General features: G+C 38.2%; 1 protein-coding gene across 9 annotated transcripts in view; it reads right to left on the bottom strand.

Moving 5' to 3' along the window:
- Positions 1-1,725: 1,725 nt before the first annotated feature.
- LOC116646694 (zinc finger protein 782-like) overlaps positions 1,726-20,233 on the bottom strand; it is a 38,291-nt gene continuing 19,783 nt past the window's right edge. For 6 of the 9 annotated variants that reach the window (XM_032427574.1, XM_032427571.1, XM_032427570.1 and 3 more), the window contains 2 exons: positions 11,808-11,903; positions 1,726-5,209 (listed from right to left, as the gene is read on the bottom strand). In XM_032427574.1, coding sequence (XP_032283465.1) covers positions 4,893-5,209; positions 11,808-11,903 — 413 coding nt within the window. In that variant the 3' untranslated portion in view covers positions 1,726-4,892. Of the gene's footprint in view, positions 5,210-7,020; positions 8,540-10,716; positions 11,707-11,807; positions 11,904-20,233 lie in introns of those variants that run through there. The other 3 variants (XM_032427575.1, XM_032427578.1, XR_004302164.1) reach the window with 3 other exon arrangements.

The raw sequence follows: 20,233 nt of genomic DNA, 5'->3' as shown, positions 1-20,233 counted from the left end.
TTGGACCCTAACTTTATACCATATTTAAAAAATTAATCAATCAGATATCTATACGTAAGAGCTAAAACTTTAAAACTCTTTGAAGAAAACATAGGGGAAAGGCTTCATGACATTAGATTTGGCAATGATTTATTGAATATGCCAAAAGCACAGGTAACAAAAGAAAAAAAATAAACTGAAATATGTGAAAGAGTCTATCGACAGAATGAATAGACAGGCAAGCCACAAAACTGGGGAAATATCTGGAAACCATATATCCATCAGGAGAGTAATGTCCTGAATATATAAAGAACTACAATTTAACAACAATAAAACAAACCACCTGATTAAAAAATGGGTAAAAAACTTCAATACACAGTCCTCCAAAGAAGATAGTCAAATGTCAATAAGGACAAGAAAAGATGTTCAATATCACTAATCATTAGGATTAGTATAGCTATTATCAAAGTAACAGAAAATAACAACATCAGGGAGACTGTGAAAAAAAATCAAAACCCTTGTGCACTGCTAGTGGGAATGTAAAATGCTATGCAGATGCTATGGAAAATGGTGCAATGTTCCTCAATACACTAAAAATTGAATTACCGTGTGATGCAGAAATTCTACCTCCAGGTATGTACTCAAAAGAACTGAAAGCAGGATCTTGAAGAATTATTCATACATCCATGTTAACAGCAGCAATATCCACAATATCCAAATGGTAGATGCAATCCAAGTGCCCACAGATAAATGGATAAACGAAATCTGGTATATACACACAATGGAATATTATTCAGCTTAAAAAATGAAGGAAATTCTTACACACAGTGATGAACCCTGAAGACATTTTGCTAAGTAAAATAAGTCAGCCACACGGGGACAAATACTGCATGAGTCCATGTGTATGATGTATATACAGTAGTCAATTTGGTAAAGACGAAAGCAGTATGGTGTTTGCCAGGTGCTGGAAGTAGGATAGATTGGGGAGTTAGTGTTTAATGGATACGGAATTTCAATTTGGGAAGATGAAGAAAGTTCTGGAGATGAATGGTGGTAAATGGTTGCACAACACTGTGAATGTACTTAATGCCACTGAAAAGATACTTCAAAAATAATTAAAATGGTAAATTTTATGTTATGCATACTTTACCTTAGTAAAAAATTTTAAGAAGTTACCAACAAATATCAAGAAGAAAACACTTCATAACTACCCAATCACGTTTTCTGAACTTATCAGTCACAGAATAGCTTTTGGACACTTCTTTGCAAGTCTTGCTTGGTAACTGTACACCATCTTTTAGACTATGGGACAGTTTCAGCTGAGATCCTGCAGCCCAGGTAAACTGAGTCAGAAAGTTTCCTATCAACATCCTGGCATAAGACTGCAACCCAACCTTTCCATTTCTTTTTTCTCTTCCTTCAAGAAGTTAGAATTTAGAAATACATTTCTCTATTCCAAAATACCTGGGCAAAACCACGAATGAATACATTTTAATATCAAGCTATACATAACTGAAACGGAATGAAGCACAACCATATAAATCAATATGTATGAATGTACGTATGTACATATGTATGTAAATATGTACGTAACATTGAATTTACGTATGTAATTATATAATTATATATTTGAATTTACGTATGTAAATATGTACGTAACATTGAATTTACGTATGTAATTATATAATTATATATTTGAATTTACATATGTAAATATGTACGTAACATTGAATCAAAAAACGCAGGACATATGACCATTCTAATTAATCTCGAAATCAGTAGAACCAAACAATTACTGTTTACAGATTCATAATTCATAATGCTGTTTTTTAAAAGGCAAATCACTGACCCACATACGTGCACATGCACACACACACGAGTGCACACATCTGGAATTAGTCCGTAGGGTAAGTATACCGTGGATACACCATCATGACCAATACTGTTACTCCTGTTAGGGGGTGGGTTCATAGATACACATTCCATTATACTCTACAACGTGGCATGTTTCCCACATTATCTCTTCATGTGCAACATTTCAGTGTCTTAGAAAGAAGAGTCTGAACTACAACTCTGGTGCTGGGAACGGAAAGGACGAGACTGTGTGAAAGAATTACACCTTTCTTCTTCCTCAGAACTTGATTTGTCCATAACATGACAGGGGGACCCGGAGCCAGGTGCCATATTTGGGCCCCTAAAACCAAGCATGAGCATGTTTTCCTCAGACTGGGAACTTTTTGAAATGGTGCTGAGGCCATTCCAAACAAACTAGGTATCCCAAACTCCACTTCTAAACATGGGAAAATCACTTGCTTTGATAGGTGAATGAGTGCTGATCTGCAATAGTTCTTTGCTTGTGATCATTCCTGTAATCTAGAAACTGTACACTTCAATTTTTTGTGTCTCCACCACAACTGGTTTGAGCCGCATCCTTCCTTCCACCTTATGGAAATTAGCTTAGGCCACGTCAGCCCTTTGAACCTTGAGACAGTGAGATATTTTAGTGACTGAAAGACCCCAAGAGCTGATAGTCTTTCCTCCACGTAGGAGGTTCCTTCAAGTCATTTTTCTAATGTCAGAGATGATTTTTAATGAGCACTGGGTGTTATACGCAAATAATGAATCACGGGACACTACATCAAAGGCCAATGAAGTACTGGATGGTGACTAACATAACATAACAAAAAAAAACTGATTAGATCATACATTCACAAGTTTTAAATTGCTGTTCTGTTTTTGTACATTTTTTTTTCAATTAGTTTCTATAGATGGCAAGTTACAAACTGGTTTCATTTAGTGTTACTAATACAAACTTTTAAAGAGAAATGCATTTGTAAATCAAACTATGAGTTGCTTTAAGTAAAAATCAAATAACGTAGTTAGCCTTTACATATTTTAAGGATTATAAAGAAACTGCTAGGAAGGCTTGGTCGAGAAACCCAGACTTCACCCAAATCCTTAGGGTCCCCAAATGTGCTCTGGCAACAGAACTCCCACTTTCGCCCATTTCCAGTCGACACACATCTCAAGACGGTTGCTGTGGCCCCGAGCCTGCATCTGTGAACACCAGGGGGCGATACCTGGACCGTCCTGGAAAAGGGCCAAGGAGTGGAGCCAGGAGCTCAGAGCACTGCAGGGATTCCGCTCGCTCGGATGCCATCCCTCCTTCAGATCTCTCCCTTTCCCTTCGAGTTGCTGTCATCTCCACACTCCTGCCTCTTCTTTCCCCTAATTTTATCCGTAAGCATCTCTTGAGAGGTGTGCATTATCTGAACACAGAAGGGAACTGACATTGCTTTGTTTCCACCACGTGCACCTTAATCCTTACCACAACCACGCAAGGCGGGAGCGGCTGTTACATTTCACAAATGAGGGAACGGAGACTCAGGGAGAGGAGATCACTGGCCCAGGAGGTAGCTAAGTCAGGATTCCAACCTGGGACTACAGGTTTGCACGGACCCACTGAACTCCTGGTTCTCTATCGGGGTTCTGGGATCCAGGGAGGGCTGATGTTTACACATACTCTCTGGAAGGTCTCAAAAAGCATTCTTGTATTAGCAAACACATGTCAGAGGTTTTGTGGGGCCAGGCGTACACATACATGAGCAGGGGCAGGCCAAGCTGGGCAAATATTCATGCAAATGGCCGGCCCTGGAAAACTTACAGGAAAACAGTCTGAAGTCTGTAACACAGAACAGCTATAGTTCTCTTGCGTATTGGATTTGCAATCAATGATTTCCTTTGCTCAGTATGTTCACATAAGGCTTTCCTGTGTGTGATCTCTGAGGTTTGACTTCAAGATCTAAGTTTTTCCACATTCCTTACATTCATAGGGTTCCTTTTCACTGTGTGAATCCCCTGAGGGTTTCTTAAGCCTGATTTACGACTGAGAGCTTTCCCACATTTATCCCATTAATACAGATCTTCCCCTTTATGAGTTCCCCGATGTCCTCTGAGGACTGATCTATAGGCGAACGCTCTGCCATGCTCATTAGGTTCACAGAACTCCTGCAGGAGTTCTCTGGTGTAACCTTAAGCCAGATTTCTCACTAAAAACTTTCTCACATTTGTATATTTAGAGAGTTTTTCCCTTTTATGAGTTTCCTGAAGTCCTCTGAGGATTGATTTATAGGTGAAGTGAAGTGCCACACTCATTACATTCATAGGGTTTTTTCCCCTGTGTAAGTTCTCTGGTGTAACCTTAAGCTAGATTTCTTGCTAAAAGCTTTCCCATATTCATTACACTCATAGGGTTTCTCTCCTGTGTGAACCCTTTGATGTACTCTTAGGCCTGACTTTGCAGTGAAAGCCTTCCCACATTCATTACATTCATAGGGCTTCTCCCCTGTGTGAGTTCTCTGGTGTTTTCCTAGGCTTGACTTCTGACTGAAAGCCTTCCCACGCTCATTACATTCGTATGGTTTCTCCTGTGTGAATTCTCTGGTGCATTCCTAGGCTTGACTTCTGGTTGAAGGCTTTTTCACATTCCTTACATTCATAGGACTTCTCCCTTGTGTGAATTGTCTGGTGTTTTTTGAGGGTTGAATTCTGGGCAAAGGTTTTCCCACATTCATTATATTCATAAGGCTTCTCCCCTTTGTGAATGGTCTGATGTGTTCTGAGAGCTGACTGCTGGACAAATGTTTTTCCACATTCACTACATTCATAGGGTTTCTCACCTGTATGAGTTCTCTGATGTAGTCTCAGGCCTAACTTCTGGCTGAAAGTTTTCCCACATTCAACACACTCATAAGGTCTCTCCCTTGTGTGAGTTATCTCATGTTTCCGTAGGCCTGACTTGTGGCTGAAATCCTTCCCACATTCGTTACATTTGTAAGGTTTCTCCCATGTGAATTCTCTGGTGCATAAGGAGGCACAATTTTTTACGGAAGGATTTTCGACATTCACTACACTCACAGGGTTTCAACCTCGTGTGAGTCCTCTGACATACACTCATACGCTGCAGGCGACTGGGGGCGGAGGGTTCCCCTGCATATATTATGATCACAGAATTTCTCTGTTGTGTGAGTTGAATTATGGCTGAAGTTTTGTCCACATTCAAAGGGTGTCACGTCTGCGTGATTTCCCTGGTTTACTCTTAAGCGTGACTCCTGGTTGAAACTTTGCCCTCCTGTGTCAGTTCTCTGAAAAGGAGCAAATGAAACTTGCCACAAACGTCTGTCTTGGATTTCTTGGCTCTTCTCTACGAGGTTATCATGTTGGCAGTCTTCTAAAAATGAGAAAATTAAAAATACCTTATGAATTTTAAGACCCATTTCTTATGGGAAGGAGCCCATATATGTATAGTCTGTTATGTATTTTGACTCTTGATTGATTAATTTGAAGGATGTATCCCCTACATTGGTTTCATTTGAAAAGAAATTGCTGGAGTGGAAAAAAAAAAGAAAACAAACCGGCAATGAATACATACGTACATATGACATTTAAAAAATGTGATTTTCAAAATTACATAGAAAGGAAGTACAGGAAGGTACAATGAGTTCGGGAACTGGAAACATCTAAGAATAAGATAAATTCAACAAAGATTACAGGCAGTAAGTATGGACAGGACTATCAGTGGGTAAGGCTTTCAAGGTATACGTAAGAAAGAGGGTAGGATCAGGGATGAATATCCGGGTCTATGTTCTTACACTGCCAAATACAGATTACAGTGCAGGAAACTCATTAGTCTCCATGTTTCTATTTGAAGCTTTCTTTTTTTCTTTTTCCCCCCTAGTTTATACATCAACACCAAATACATTTAAAATAGCACAATTTCCTTCCAATTGAAAAAACAGGCCTATACCTCAAACTCAAACTCTCCTGGTTGTTATTCACAGGCAATGAAATGCACTAATGAGAAGAGCCATCTCTCAGCCTTGGCTGAGTCCCCTGCTCTATGTTGGCTCTGGGGCCTGGGTATATTGTACCAGGGTTGTTCAGTAACAATACTCTCCTGACCATCACATTATAAGTTTTCTATCATGCCTACTATCTTGCAACAAATCCATCCCCAAGTAATCCGTAAGTCAGCATTCCATCTATGGGTCAACATACATAGTTTCTACTGGCTTCTAGAACCTTAAGGACTATGTTTCATCCTGCGTCTAGAAACTTTAGATATTCTTTATATTCATTTAACAGAAAAGCCTTTACTTTTATCTTTGGTATGCTTGACTGCTATTACGCAGTGGCTACCCACATTCCAGCAACAATATCAGGCCTATGCTGGAAATTTAACGTGGTCCCTAAAACCACTGCCCCAGGTTCCATCAGATAAGAGTCCTCTGGAAAACAACGTTTTACACCAATTCTGGAACATTAGCTGTTTAAGCTAGCATTACATAAGTCCACCATATTTTTGGGGTATAGTCTGGCCAGACTATTTGACACCCCTTAAATGAGTCATTCCAAAAAAATCTTGCCCTATATTATTTCTTTTTTAGCTCAAATTCTACATAATCTTCAGGGCAAGACTATTTCCTCAAGTTAAAAAAAAATGCCTTCTTACATCTCTCCATGAATTTAAGCACCATTTACTTTAAATCTGAAAGCAATTACGCCTATTCCATTCATATGAACAATGGATACATGAAGAGCAGTTACATATATGGGGACACAATTTTTTCAAGTAAATTACTATCATTGCAATTAAGCACCATTTACTTTAAATCTGAAAGCAATTACGCCTACTCCATTCATATGAACAATGGATACATGAAGAGCAGTTACATATATGGGGACACAATTTTTTTCAAGTAAATTACTATCATTGCAATCACAGTGCATCTTAAAATTGATATCACATCCGTTTTCTCTTTCCTAGCCAGATCTATTTTATTTTATTTTTTAAAGATTTTTATTTATTTGACAGAGAGAGACATAGTGAGAGAGCAAACACAAGCAGGGGGAGTAGGAGAGGGAGAAGCAGGCTTCCCGCGGAGCAGGGAGCCCGATGCAGGGCTCGATCCCAGGACCCTGGAATCACGACCTGAACCGAAGGCAGACGCTTAACGACTGAGCCACCCAGACGCCCTCTATTTTATCTTTTAACTGATGGTATTTTAAATGCTATGAAATATATTTTGTGCAGTTTTGCTTTCCTTTATCTAAAACAGAACACAGATTCTCTGATTTTCCTTGCACCCCTCCAGGATACAGAGAAGGGTCCTTGAAATACAGTGTGCCTGGAGCTACCTAGTCCTCTCTGTGACACATCAGCTCAGACGTACTGCCAATGTATACCGGTTAACTCACAAGTCACAGAAATCTGACTAGGGCATTTGCATCCAATATGGAATACCTTTCCTCTAAAAAGCATTAGTGTCAATCACAATGTAATTACAAAATATCATATATTACATTCCAGACTAGGGAAAGTAAGAAAGAATATTCTTCTTGGTAGAACACACACACACATACACACACATTTAGTTTTTACTGTGTCCAAGTATTATTAATACGATATCTTCCTTTATGTAGATTTTTGGAATGTGCTTCTTCTTGCCAGGTTTCTTAGATCCATCCACATTGCACATTATGGCTATATAATGGTCCACTGTCTGAAAATACCTTTAAGTTTTTTCATAAATAAATATGGAAGTTATTTCTAGGTTTGTACTTTTAGAAGTCTTGATGCCATGGAAAATCCGATTCATGTCTTCTGCTAAACATATTCAAGTCTTTCTGGAGAATAAACCTGGAATGGATAGCTGTCATAGGGAATGTGCATGCTCAACTTTATGAATACGCTAAAACTTTTCCCAGTAATTGTGCCAATTTACACCACTGCCTGCCTGTGGACATTTCTCTTGCATTATCTCTTAATTATTCTTGGTAATGGAATGAGTCCAAAATCATTGTACTGTGGTCTGAATTTGCATTCCTGAGACCGCCAATAATGTTACGTATTTTTCATGTTTATTAGCCATTCTTACACTGTTTGTCCTTTCTTTCTAATGAATTGTCTGACTTTATATTCGCAATTCTTAGAAGTTCAATAACGTAAGCCTATCTGAATGCCAAATTACATACCAGGAGATGAGCCAGTGAGCAAAACAGTAAAAAAACAAAAAAAACCCACCCCTTCTCAGAAAGCATTTGCTCCAGTCCAAACAGGCAGACAGTAAACAAAATGTAATACATACTTGATATACAGTGTATTAGAAAACGAGTGCTTTGAAGGAAAAAAAGGGGGAGAAACGGACTGCCTGAGTTCAGCACGGGCCGCTGTACTGAAGAGACAAGTCCTGGATCCTTTATTTATTGAAGCAAACCCTCGGTGACAGATATTTGTAGCAAGTATTATCTCCCATGGTTTATCTCGTAACCGTCAAACTCTCTGAAACCATAAACTTCCTCTGTGCAGTTTAAAATAGGACATAGAATGAACATCTTTGGAGTCACCATCCACATCCAAGAGCAGAGCAGGACCCCATCAGGTAAGACCCACGTATTGTTTCTGGAGCAAGACTCTTCATGCTTACACATCCCATCACTTGTAAAATTCACAGCAATACTTTCCTGACTTTTCTTTAGTTTACAGACTGAGCATACATCCCTAAAAACATACAATTTAATTTTACCAGCTGCTTTATAAAAATTGAATCCTATAGCTTGCTGCAATCATTTTTGTTTTGCTCTTTTGTTCAATATTGTGTGCAAGATTCCCCCATGATTTTGCTGTAGTTTTTAAGTTAGTACATTATCTCTGATGTGTAACACTCCATCAAATAAATGTATTTTACTTCTGCACTCATCTGTTGATGGGCGTTTGGCTTGTTTACACTTACCATATGAAGCCCACCATTTTCGAAAGCAGTTGCTCTAGTTTACATTTCCATAACCAGTGGATGCAGGTCTTGAATGCTCCCCACCCCTCAATGTGGTCAGAGTTCTTATTCTCTGCCAATTTCATAAATGTAGAGTGGTAATATGATACCGTCTTCATATTTCTCTCAAAACTAATCAGATTAAATACTTCTTCCCATGTTTGCTGGGTAACTAAATTTCCTTTTGGGGGAAGGTTCTGATTAAGTCTTTTGCCCAATTTTTCACTAAGCTACCTGCCTTTTTCCTCAGACTTGCAGAAGCACTTTATGATTGTAGGTCCCAGTTTTACCTTGCTTACACGCACTGCAAATAGATTCTGTGACCTGCTATTCTGTGACCTGTCTTTTCATAGTCTTTATATAATCCTTTAACATCTAGAAATTGTGAATTTTAATGCAGTCAAATTTATCAAATTTTTCCTACATGGCTAAGTGATTTTGTTCTTATGTTTTTCCCCACCCACAGTGAGAAAGATTCTCTCCTATATGATTTTCTAAAATATTTTGTTTCACCTTATACAATTCCACCCCAAATTGATTTCTGCTGTGTGTATAAAGTAGGGGTACAAGAAGTCAAGTGTTTAAAACGTGTTTATTCCTGGGCTATTATATTTCAATGACTTGTTTAATTATAGTTACATGAGTACAATTAATTGTATTGACAAGAGTTTCATTCAATACCAGGCAGAGAAAGTTCCACAACATTGTTTTTCAAAGATGTTTTAAATTATTCCTGGGCCTTTGTTATTCCTATAGAAATTTTATTTTTACTTATGTATGTATTTATTTAATTTCCATATAAATTTTAGAATCAGCTTGCCAAGTTTTACAAAAACAAACAAATCAAATGAGATCACTTGGTATTATACTACATCTTTACATATACTGAGAGTATTATTAAGAGTTTTAAAATTGTTTACCCAATCTGTGAACACAGAATTATCTCTCTAATTAAAGTCTATTCAATATCTCTCATGGTTTTTCAAGTTTCTGTCTTACATATATTTCTAAATGTTCACCCTATTGTATTGCTAGGTATGTCTGTGTAGTTACTTCTTAGAAAGGACTGTCTGAGAAACACCTTTTGCCTAGTTATTACTTACACCTCTGTAGTTTTCCAACTCGCTGGTTTCTACTTTTATCTTCATTAAATTATTTCTTCTGCTTTGCTTAGTCTTTTTTTTTTTTTTTTTAAAGATTTTATTTGAGAGCGAGCGAGCACAAGCGGGGGGAGCAGCAGGCAGAGGGAGAAGCAGACTTCCCACTGACCAGGGAACCCCACGCGGGACTCGATCCCAGGACCCTGAGATCATGACCTGAGCTGAAGGCAGACGCTTAACCAACTGAGCCACCCAGGCATCCTGTTTAGTCTTTTTTAAACTTTGTTTTTTAAAATAAGTGTGTCAGAATACAAATTTTCCTGTAAGCAGTGCTTTACCTGAAGCCCAGAGGTTCTGATACCATGCTTTCCACTGTTACAGTTTTCTGGATATACTGCAATTTCAGATCTCATGCCAACAGGTTAACTCCCAGAAGGAGGTTTCAATTTCCCTATATTGTTTGCAATTTCTAGTTCTGTTGAACTTTGGTTTTTCTATTGTTTTGAAATTTAACGATGTTTCCTTTTTACCTAAAGTTCTTTCATATTTTGTGACTCTTCCACTGGCAATTAAAGGGCAATTAAAGAGTTTATTCTTTGTTTTCAGAGTCTGACAAACGTTTATAATTGTATCTTAGTTTCTTGTAAAATGTATTATTTCTATGTTCCACGCCCCCCGCTGTTTTCCAGTGGATCTGTAACAAATCAGAGGATACACTGTGGCTACCATGTCTAATGTGTTTCATTATTATTATTATTATTTTTAGAAAGAGAGGTGCAGTACACCTGAGTGAGCATGAGTGGGGGGAAGGGCAAAGGGAGAGGGAGAATCAGAGAATCTCACTCAGACTCCTCGCTGAAAGCAGAGCCCAACGCGGGGCTCGATCCCATGACCCTGAGATCATGCCCTGGGCTGAAATCAAGAGTCAGATGCTAACTGACTAGCCACGCTGGCACCTGTCTAATGTGTTTCAAGATCACTTTATATCTCTCAGTTTTGTTTTGTTTGGAGTGAATCTTGATAATCTCTTTATATTAAAACTCTCATAGCTCCTTCTTTATTGTCTTCTTTAACATGATAAAAGTACCTTTTTCCTCATTTCATGGTTTTTAACCTGAATTCAGTCTTGACCAAAATTAAGATGCATGATCCCAGCATACACTTTTTGTTTTGGCAAAGCACTTTACCATTTGTTAATATCAAACTTTCCAAATTATCCTTCAGGTCTATCTCTGATAAAATCTGATAATGTATTTTCACAATAGTTGGCTTTAACCCATTTTCATTACTTGCTATGGCAGCTAGGTTTCTCTTAATTCACGTTGTACAGTGTGCTTAACAAAGCCTTTATAAAAAAACGCATTCAGTAACAGGCATGTTTGTTTTATTAAGTGAATTTTTCTTCTAATAATTATGAAGGGTGTATTTTGCCCCTCATGGTTATCTTTATAATCTTATGTAGTTCCTTAATCATCTATCTAGTAAGACAGTATCTAGTAATTCCCTAACACATAATCAATAATAACATTAGTTTCTTCTCTCTCTTCCCATTCATTAACCTCCAGTCTTAATATGCTTTCATTTCTTAGTTTTTATTTTTTATTATTTATTTTTTTTACTGTTCAGTATAACTCTATTACTTGATTTGTCAATTTTAAATGATATACACTTAGGCTCCCAGCTCTTAAAGATGAGAAAATGATCAAGATTGCATCCATCCCTTGTGTCAGACCTTCTCCTTCCATATACTACTGGATATGATATAGTCCTCCTCAACATCCACATGGATAGGGGCTCTATAAAAGAGTGTTGAAATTATTTCACAGTAGACATCTCTAACTGACCACTCTGGATCTAATTTACCCTGAATACTTTCTACCAGTACTTAATAACTCACCTGAGGATCTCCTGATTAGAAATTCTTTCTCTAACAAGCATGGATCTTCTGCTTGGTCCAACCTTAAGATCACTTCTGGTTTTGTATAGCAATACCCTGTAAATGGGAAATAATTTAAGACTTGGGCCTGTTGCATGGGCTTCTAGGATTCTGAACATAAAAGAAGACACATTTTCAGGGACGGCACAACAAAGATGCTCATTTGAAGCTTTCTTTGCAGAGTTGACAACAAAAACATTTATTTTCTGATGCTCAGAAGTATTAAACTCCTTGAGCTAAATCATAAGCATACACGACACTGAACTCAACAGGGATCTACATGCTTTAGGCTTTACAAAGGGACTGCATGGGCTTTCCACTTCATGCCATGATGAAGCAGCAGCAGATGACACGCACTGCAGGGCAAGGATCCCAGGAAAAAGGAAAAATGGAGTTTCAGGCCACATAGCAGAACCAGAGGAGGTCTCAGTAAGTTGAGGAGACAGAACCAGAAATTCAGAGGTCAAGCATAACTACCATCTGTGGTGTAAAATACTGGAGACAGAGCTGACTGACAGAGACCCACTGGCATCTGTAAGAGGGTCGCTTGGAGTCTCTGGCTGAAGAAAAGAAACCATCTGAAATAGGCCAGAGTTTACTATTCTTAACAAAGTGTGCTCTCAAAAGGAATTACTGACCCAGAGCCCAACCGGCTGAGGGCTGACCAGAGCCTAGCCAAACTGGGGGGAAGGGAATATTGACTCCAGTTCTCTGTCATCTTCCACATGGGGAATGGGCTTCCATGTGCCACTGAGCCAGGCCCCAACTGCCACAAGGTCAGAAGCTCCTTTGTTGGGGACGTTGCTCTATGTCACTCTTCATCTCACTATGGATTCATATCCTTTAGTAAAGGGGTAAACCTACGTGTTTCCCTGAGTCCATCAAACCTAAGGAGGTCGTCTTTGGAACCTCCAATCTGTAGCCAGTTGGTCAGAAGCACAAGTAACAGCCTGGGGCTTGTGACTGGCACGTGAAGTGAGGGGGTGGCGCAGTCTGGCAGGACTGAGCCCTTAACCTCTGGAATCCAATGCTATCTCCAGGTAGACAATATCAAAACTGAGTTAAATTCCCAGACACCCTATGATGTCAGAAAATTGCTTGGTATTGTGTGGGAGGGAACTCCCCACATTGGAAATGGGTCCACAAACCCTAAAAGAAGTCCCTCTAGCCTTCCTGTCCCACCTTAGCTAGCTCTTTACACATCTTTTTTTTTTTATTTAAAGATTTTATTTATTTGTCAGAGAGGGAGAGAGCGCGCATGCACACATACAAGCAGGGGGAGGGGCAGAGGGAGAAGCAGACTCCCCGCTGAGCAGGGAGCCCGACGTGGGGCTCGATCCCAGGACCCTGAGATCATGACCTGAGCCGAAGGCAGACGCTTAAGGTGCCCTGCTCTTTATACATCTTAAAAAATTTAAAAGCACTAGTGAAGTTCAGGGTCTAGGGGCACAGGTCCACCAAAAGACTGACCTAATTACAGGACTGTGAACATTTCTCTTGCCCTACAGCTGACCATTAAATTACTAAAGGCCTGTCACTGCAGATCTTTTTACCCAGCACATCACATCCACCTTACAACAAAAAATTACAAGAAATGCCAAAAGGCAAGAAACGCGGTTTGAAAGGATGGAACAAATGCCAGAATCAGAGTTAGAGATGGTAAGAATGCTGGAATTATCAGACCAGGATTTTTTTTTTTTTTAACTATGATCAATATGCTATAGGCTTTTTTAGAACATTAGATAATACACAAGAACAAATGGATAATGTAAGTGAAGAGTTAGAAAGTGTAACAAAAAAGCAAAAAGAAATGCTAGAGATAAAAAAACACGAACAAATGAAGAATGCCTTTGATGAACACATCAGCGGACTACACACGGCTGAGGGAATCTTTGCGCTTGAGAATCTGACATTGAAATTTTTCAAAATTGAAAAACAAAGAAAAAAGACTGAAAAAAACCCCAGAATATCCAAGAACGGTGGGGCAACTACAAAAATGTAACATACGTGTCATAGGAATACTAGAAAGAGGAGAAAGAGAGAGGGGAACATTCAAAGCAATATCTGAAGCTGAGAATTTCCTTCAAATGGATGTCAGACACAAAGCCACAGATCTGGGAGCACAGAGAACACCAAGTACAACAAACGCAACAAACAAAACTACACTTAGGAATATTGTATTCAAACTTCAGAATATCAGAAGTCAAGAAAAAAACTTCTTTTCAAAGATTTATTTGGGGCGGAGGGACAGAGAGAGGGAGAGACAGAAACTCAAGCAGACTCCATGCTCAGTGTGGAGCCTGACACAGGGCTTGATCTCATGACCCTCAGATCAGACCTGAGCCAAATCCAAGAGTTGGATGCTTAACCAGCTGAGCCACCCAGGCAACCCCGAGAAAAAATCTTGAAAGAAGCCAAAGGAAAAAAAAAATCTTACCCAGAGAGGAGCAAAGATAAGAATTAGATCCAGTTTTTCTTTCTCAGAAACCAGGTAGTAAGGAGAGAGTGAAATAAAATATTTAGAGTATTGGGAGAAAAAAAATCCACCAATCTTGAATTCTGTACCTTGCAAAATTATCCTTCAAAAGTGAAGAAGAAATACTTTCTCAGAAAAATAGAAATTGAGGCAATTTGTTATTAGACCTGCCTTGCAAGAAGTGTTAAAAGAAGTTCCTCATAAAAAAGGAAAATGGTACAGGGGCGCCTGGGTGAGTCAGTTGGTTAAACATCTGCCTTCAGCTCAGGTCATGATCCCGGGGACCTGGGATCAAGCCTTGCATCAGGCTCTCTGTTCAGTGGGGAGTCTGCTTCTCCCTCCCCCTCTGGGCTCACTCGCTTACTCTCTCTCTCAAATAAACAAATAAATACAATCTTTAAAATAAAAAAGGAAAATGGTATAGCTCAAACTCAGATCTACACAAAGAAAGGAAGAACGTTGGAGAATGTATAAGTGAGGGTAAAATAAAAGCTTTTATTTTTCTTACTCTGAATTGATGTAACAGAAAAAGTTTGCTCTAAATAATATATACTATTATGTATGCCTGTATGCATATAAGTAAAATTAATGACAGTCATGTTAAAAGGAGTGGAAGAGAAGAATTAGGAATATTTTGTTAAGGTACCTACCTATACTAGCTGAGAAACTGTAGAATGTTATTTGAAGCAGACTTGGATTACTTTTATTTATTTATTTATTTTTAAGATTTTATTTATTCATTTGAGATACAGAGATACAGAGAGAGAGACCATGAGCAGGGAGAGAGGCAAAGGGAGAGGGAGAAGCAGGCTCCCGGCTGAGCAGGGAGCCCGATGCGGGACTCGATCCCAGGACCCTGGGATTATGACCTGAGCTGAAGGCAGTCGCTTAACCATCTGAGCCACCCAGGCGCCCCTTGGATTACTTTTAAAACAAAAACAGAAACAAAGGACAAGGGCAAAAAATAGAAAACAGCAGCAAACGTGGTAGGTATTGCTCCAACTACATAAAAAATCACTTTGAATGTCAATGGTCTAAATATATTAATTAAAAGACAGATTGTCAAGATGAATCAAAAAACAAGACCCAAACATATGTTGCCTTCAAGAAACCCACTTTAAATATACAGACACATATAGATTAAAAGTACAGAGGTGGATAAAGATACACTACACTAACACTGATCAAAAAAAAAAGGGAGCAGTAATATTAACTTTCAGAACAAGGAAATTTATCAAGGATAAAGAGGGGAATTATGTAATGATAAAGGGGTTAATTGTCCAAAAACATGCAACAATTTTAATGTGTATGTGCCAAATAATTGAATATCAAAATCATAAGACAAACACTGATAGAACTGTAATGAGAAAATAGATAGATCTATTATTTATTTATCATAGTTGGGGATTTCAACACCCCTTTATCACAAATGGATGGACCCACCAGGTAGAAAATCAACAGGGGCACAGCTGAATCCAAGAGCACCATCAATCAATTGGATATAAATGACATCTATAGACTATTTGATCCAACAACAGCAAATTACACATTCTTCTCAAGTTTATATGGAACATTCTCTAAGACAGACCGCACTCTGGGCAATAAAGCACACCTTAACAAATATTTACATAAATGGAAACCATACAGTGTATGCTCTCAGAACATAATGGAATTCAACTAGAACTCAACAAAAGGACAGATGGAAAAAAACCAAAGTACTTGGAAACTAAACACACACTTCTAAATAACACATGGCCAAAGAAGAAAATCTTAAGACAAATTAGGAAATATTTTCACTGAAATGAAAATACAGATTATTCAAAATCGTGAGATAAGTGAAAGCACTACTTAGAGGGAAATTTATAGCAGTGAATGCAGAAATTAAAAAGAAGAAAGATCTAAAATCAATAATCTCAGATTATACTATAGGAAACTAGAAAAAGATGAAGATATTAAATCCAAAGTAAAGAGAAGATAAATTTAAAAATTAGAGCAGAAATCAATGAAATTGAAAACAGGAAATTAATGTACAAAATTGATGAAACCAAAAGTTGAATCTTTGAAAAGATCAATATAATCAACAAGCCTCTACCAGGCCAAATGAAAAGGAGAGAGAAAATTATCTCCCTGTTTCATCAGAATGAAAGAGGGGACGTCACAACAGATCTTGTGGATATCAAAATATAAAAAAAGAATACTATCAACAACTCTATGCCCACAAATTCTATAATCTAGATGATTCCTTGAAAGACAGCATATGCCAAATCTCACACAGGAAGAAAGAGTACCAATAGGCCTATATGTATGAAAGAAATTCAATCAAGAAATAACCACCTTTCAAAACAGAAGTCATCATGCCCAGACGGGTTCACCAGTGAATTCTACCAAACATTTAAGAAGGAAATTATACCAATTCTCTACAATCTCTTCCAGAAGACAGAAGCAGAGGTAATACTCCCTAACTCACTCTATGAGAACAGCATCCCCTAATACCCAAACCAGAAAAAGACAGTATAAGAAAAGATAACAAAGCAATAGTATCGCTCATTAACATACATGCAAAAATACTTAGCAAAATATGAGCAAATCAGGGGCCCTTGGGTGGTTCAGTCATCTCCCTCTGCCTGCTGCTCTGCCTGCTTGTGTGCCCTCTCTCTGTCAAATAAATAAAATCTTTAAAAAAATATATGAGCAAATCAAAATTCACAGTGTATATAAAAAAATTACACACCATGACCAAGTGGTATTATCCTAGGTATGCAAGGTTGGTCCAACATTCAAAAATCAATTAATGTAATCTATCACACTAAGAAGGTAAAGAGGAAAAAAATTCACACAGTCATAGCAACAGATGCAGAAAAAGCATTCGATAAAATTCAACAATTCATGACAAACACTCTCAGTAAAATAGGAAAAAAGGGAACTTTCTCAACTTGATAAAAAATATCTATCTTAACTGATAGCTAACATCACACTTAATAGTGAGAAACTTGAAATTTTCCTGCTAAGAGCAGAAATAATCTTTATATTGAGCAAAATGGTGAGCAAAATGTCTTTTCTCACCACTGTTTTTCGACATTATACTGGAAGTTTTAGTTAATGTAATAAGACAACGGACATACGGGGCATACAGATTGGGAAGAAAGGAAAAAACTGTTTTTGCTCACAGATGACATGATCATTTATGCAGAAATCCAAACAGACAAAAAGACTGGAACAAATAGGCAATTATAGCAGAATTGCAGTATATGAGATTAATATATAAAAAAATTAATTGCTTTCCTATATACCAGTAATGAACAAATGGAATTTAAAATTAAAAACATAATGTCATTTACCTGGCATCCCCAAAATGAAATAATTAAGTATAAGTCTAACAAAATATGTGCAAGAACTATGAGAGAAAAATTCTGTAAAACTCTGATGAAAGGTAATAAAGAACTAAATAAATGGAGAACTATTCCATGTTCATGGTTAAGAAGACTAATATTGTCAAGATGTCAGTTCTTCACAATTTGATCTATAGATTCAATGCAATTCCAGTCAAAATCTCAGCAAGTTATGGATATCTACTAAGTGAACCTGCTTATTTGGAGATGTAAAAGATGCAGGATACCCAACATAAAACTGAAGAAGAAAAAGGTCGGACTGACACCACCCAACTTTAAGACTTAATATAACCTTATAGTAATCTCAACAGTGTGATACGGGGAGCAGTGGGACAAACAGATCAACAGAACAATATAAAGAACCCCAAAATAGACCCACAAACACACAGTCAACTGATCTTTGACAAAGGCGCAAAGGCAATATAGTGAAGATAGTCTTTTCAAAAACTGGTGCTCGAACAACTGGATGCCCACATGCAAAAAAGTGAATCTAGACACAGACATGCATACATCCTTCACAAAAGTTTATTCAAAATGAAAAGAAAATTTATTCAAGATGGATTAGACCCTAATGTAAAAGGAAAAGCTATAAAACTAGAAGGTAACAGAGAAGAAACCCCAACTGACCTTGGGTGTGGTGATGACTTTTTAGATACAACATAATGGAACAATCAGCAAAAAAAAAAAAAAAAAAAAAAAAAAAGAAAGAAAAAGAAGAAAAAGATAAATTGGACTTCATTACAATTAAGTACGTCTGGTCTGCAAAAGACAAGATTAACAGAATAAGATAAGCCATAGATTGAGAGAAAAATACTTGCAAAAGATACATCTGATATGTGGCTATTATCCAAAATATACAAAGAACTCTTAAAACTCAACAGTAAGAGAACAACCAACCCTATTTAAAAATGGGCAAAAGACCTTAATAGACCTCACCAAAGAAGATACACAGATAGCAAATAGGCATATGAAAAGATGTTCAACATCCTATGTCATTAGGAAGTTGCAATTAAAAGAACAATGAGATCACCATCACACACCTAGCAGAATGGCCAAAATCCAAAACACTGGCAACACCAAATGCTGGTATGGATGTGGAGCAACAAGAACTCTCAGATACTGCTGGTGGAAATGCAAAGAAATCATGAGGTTTTCTATGATAAAAACTACTACATAACTAAGTACCAAGTGATAGTGAACACACACAAGCTCTTCTAGAAAACAGAAGAACACATTTCATGAGGCAAGCTTTACTACACTATGAGAAAAGAAATCTCTTTAAAAAAATATTTTACAAATATGTAATTTTTAAGAAAACGTTATTAAGTAAATCTAGCAATAGGTAAAAAGGATGATACATCATGACCAAGTGGGATTCATCCTAGGAATGCAAGGTTAAGATTCCAAAAGAAATAGAGTTCACAATATTAACTGAAAAAGAAAAACCATAAGATGATGTCACTATAAAGAAAGAGTTTGAAAAATTTAACACCTATTGATTAAATTAAAAACGAGGGAGGGCGGGGCGCCTGGGTGGCTCAGTTGTTAAGCGTCTGCCTTCGGCTCAGGTCATGGTCCCAGGGTCCTGGGATCGAGCCCCGCATCGGGCTCCCTGCTCGGCGGGGAGCCTCCTTCTCCCTCTCCCACTCCCCCTGCTTGTGTTCCCTCTCTCGCTGTCTGTCTGTCAAATAAATAAATAAAATCTTTAAAAAAAAAACAAGAAACAAAACGAGGGAGGGGAACTTCCTTAACCCGATAAAGGACAGGTATGAAAAACCTAGAGGAACATAGTACTTTATGGGTTCCGGTTCAAGACAGTGCGGTAGGAAGATCCTGCTCACCTCCTCCTAAGGACACACTGAGTCTACAGCTACATATAGAACAATATCCTCTTAAAAAAAAACCTCAGGGCTGGCTGAGTGATGAGCACAAATGGTGCAAAGAGAAGAAAACCACATCAAAGCAGGGAGGAGAGGCTGGGACACAATCTGGTCATAAATCCCACCAACACTTTGGTGACCCTCAAGTGTGAGGGAACTCAAAACCTAGAGCTTCTCCCTGTGAAGCAAACAGTTCAAATCCTACATGAGGAACTCTGACTTTTAAGATCTGCACCAGAGAGATGAGCCCTTGATACACAGAACTTTGAAAATCAATGGGGGACTGTGTCCTGAGACCCACGAATCTGGTGACCTGAGAAATGGCTCTTTAGAAAAGGCCCTTGTGCTTGGATTCACCCACCCCAGGGTGCAGCACAGAGGCAGTCGATGGCGCCTAGACTTCAAGTGAAGGAGGCTCACCTACTTATATTAAAGCACTGTCCTAATGGACAGGCACCTAATTGAGCACACACATCTAGGAGCGGGCTGGAACTCTCTGAGAATGGAGACTGATAGACACCACCTCTGCCTTCTCCCTATATGGTGCTCCAGAGCACCAGCATCTCCCAGGATGGAACTTTTATATGCATCTGGTGCCCTAATTTTTACAGCTGCCACACAGGGGATCCCTCCTGATCACAT

The sequence above is a fragment of the Phoca vitulina genome, unplaced genomic scaffold (assembly GCF_004348235.1).
Source record: "Phoca vitulina isolate PV1807 unplaced genomic scaffold, GSC_HSeal_1.0 scaffold37, whole genome shotgun sequence".
Classification (NCBI taxonomy): Eukaryota; Metazoa; Chordata; class Mammalia; order Carnivora; family Phocidae; genus Phoca; species Phoca vitulina.
The sequence above is the reverse complement of the archived record's forward strand: the minus strand, read 5'-3'. Positions and strand labels throughout refer to the sequence as shown.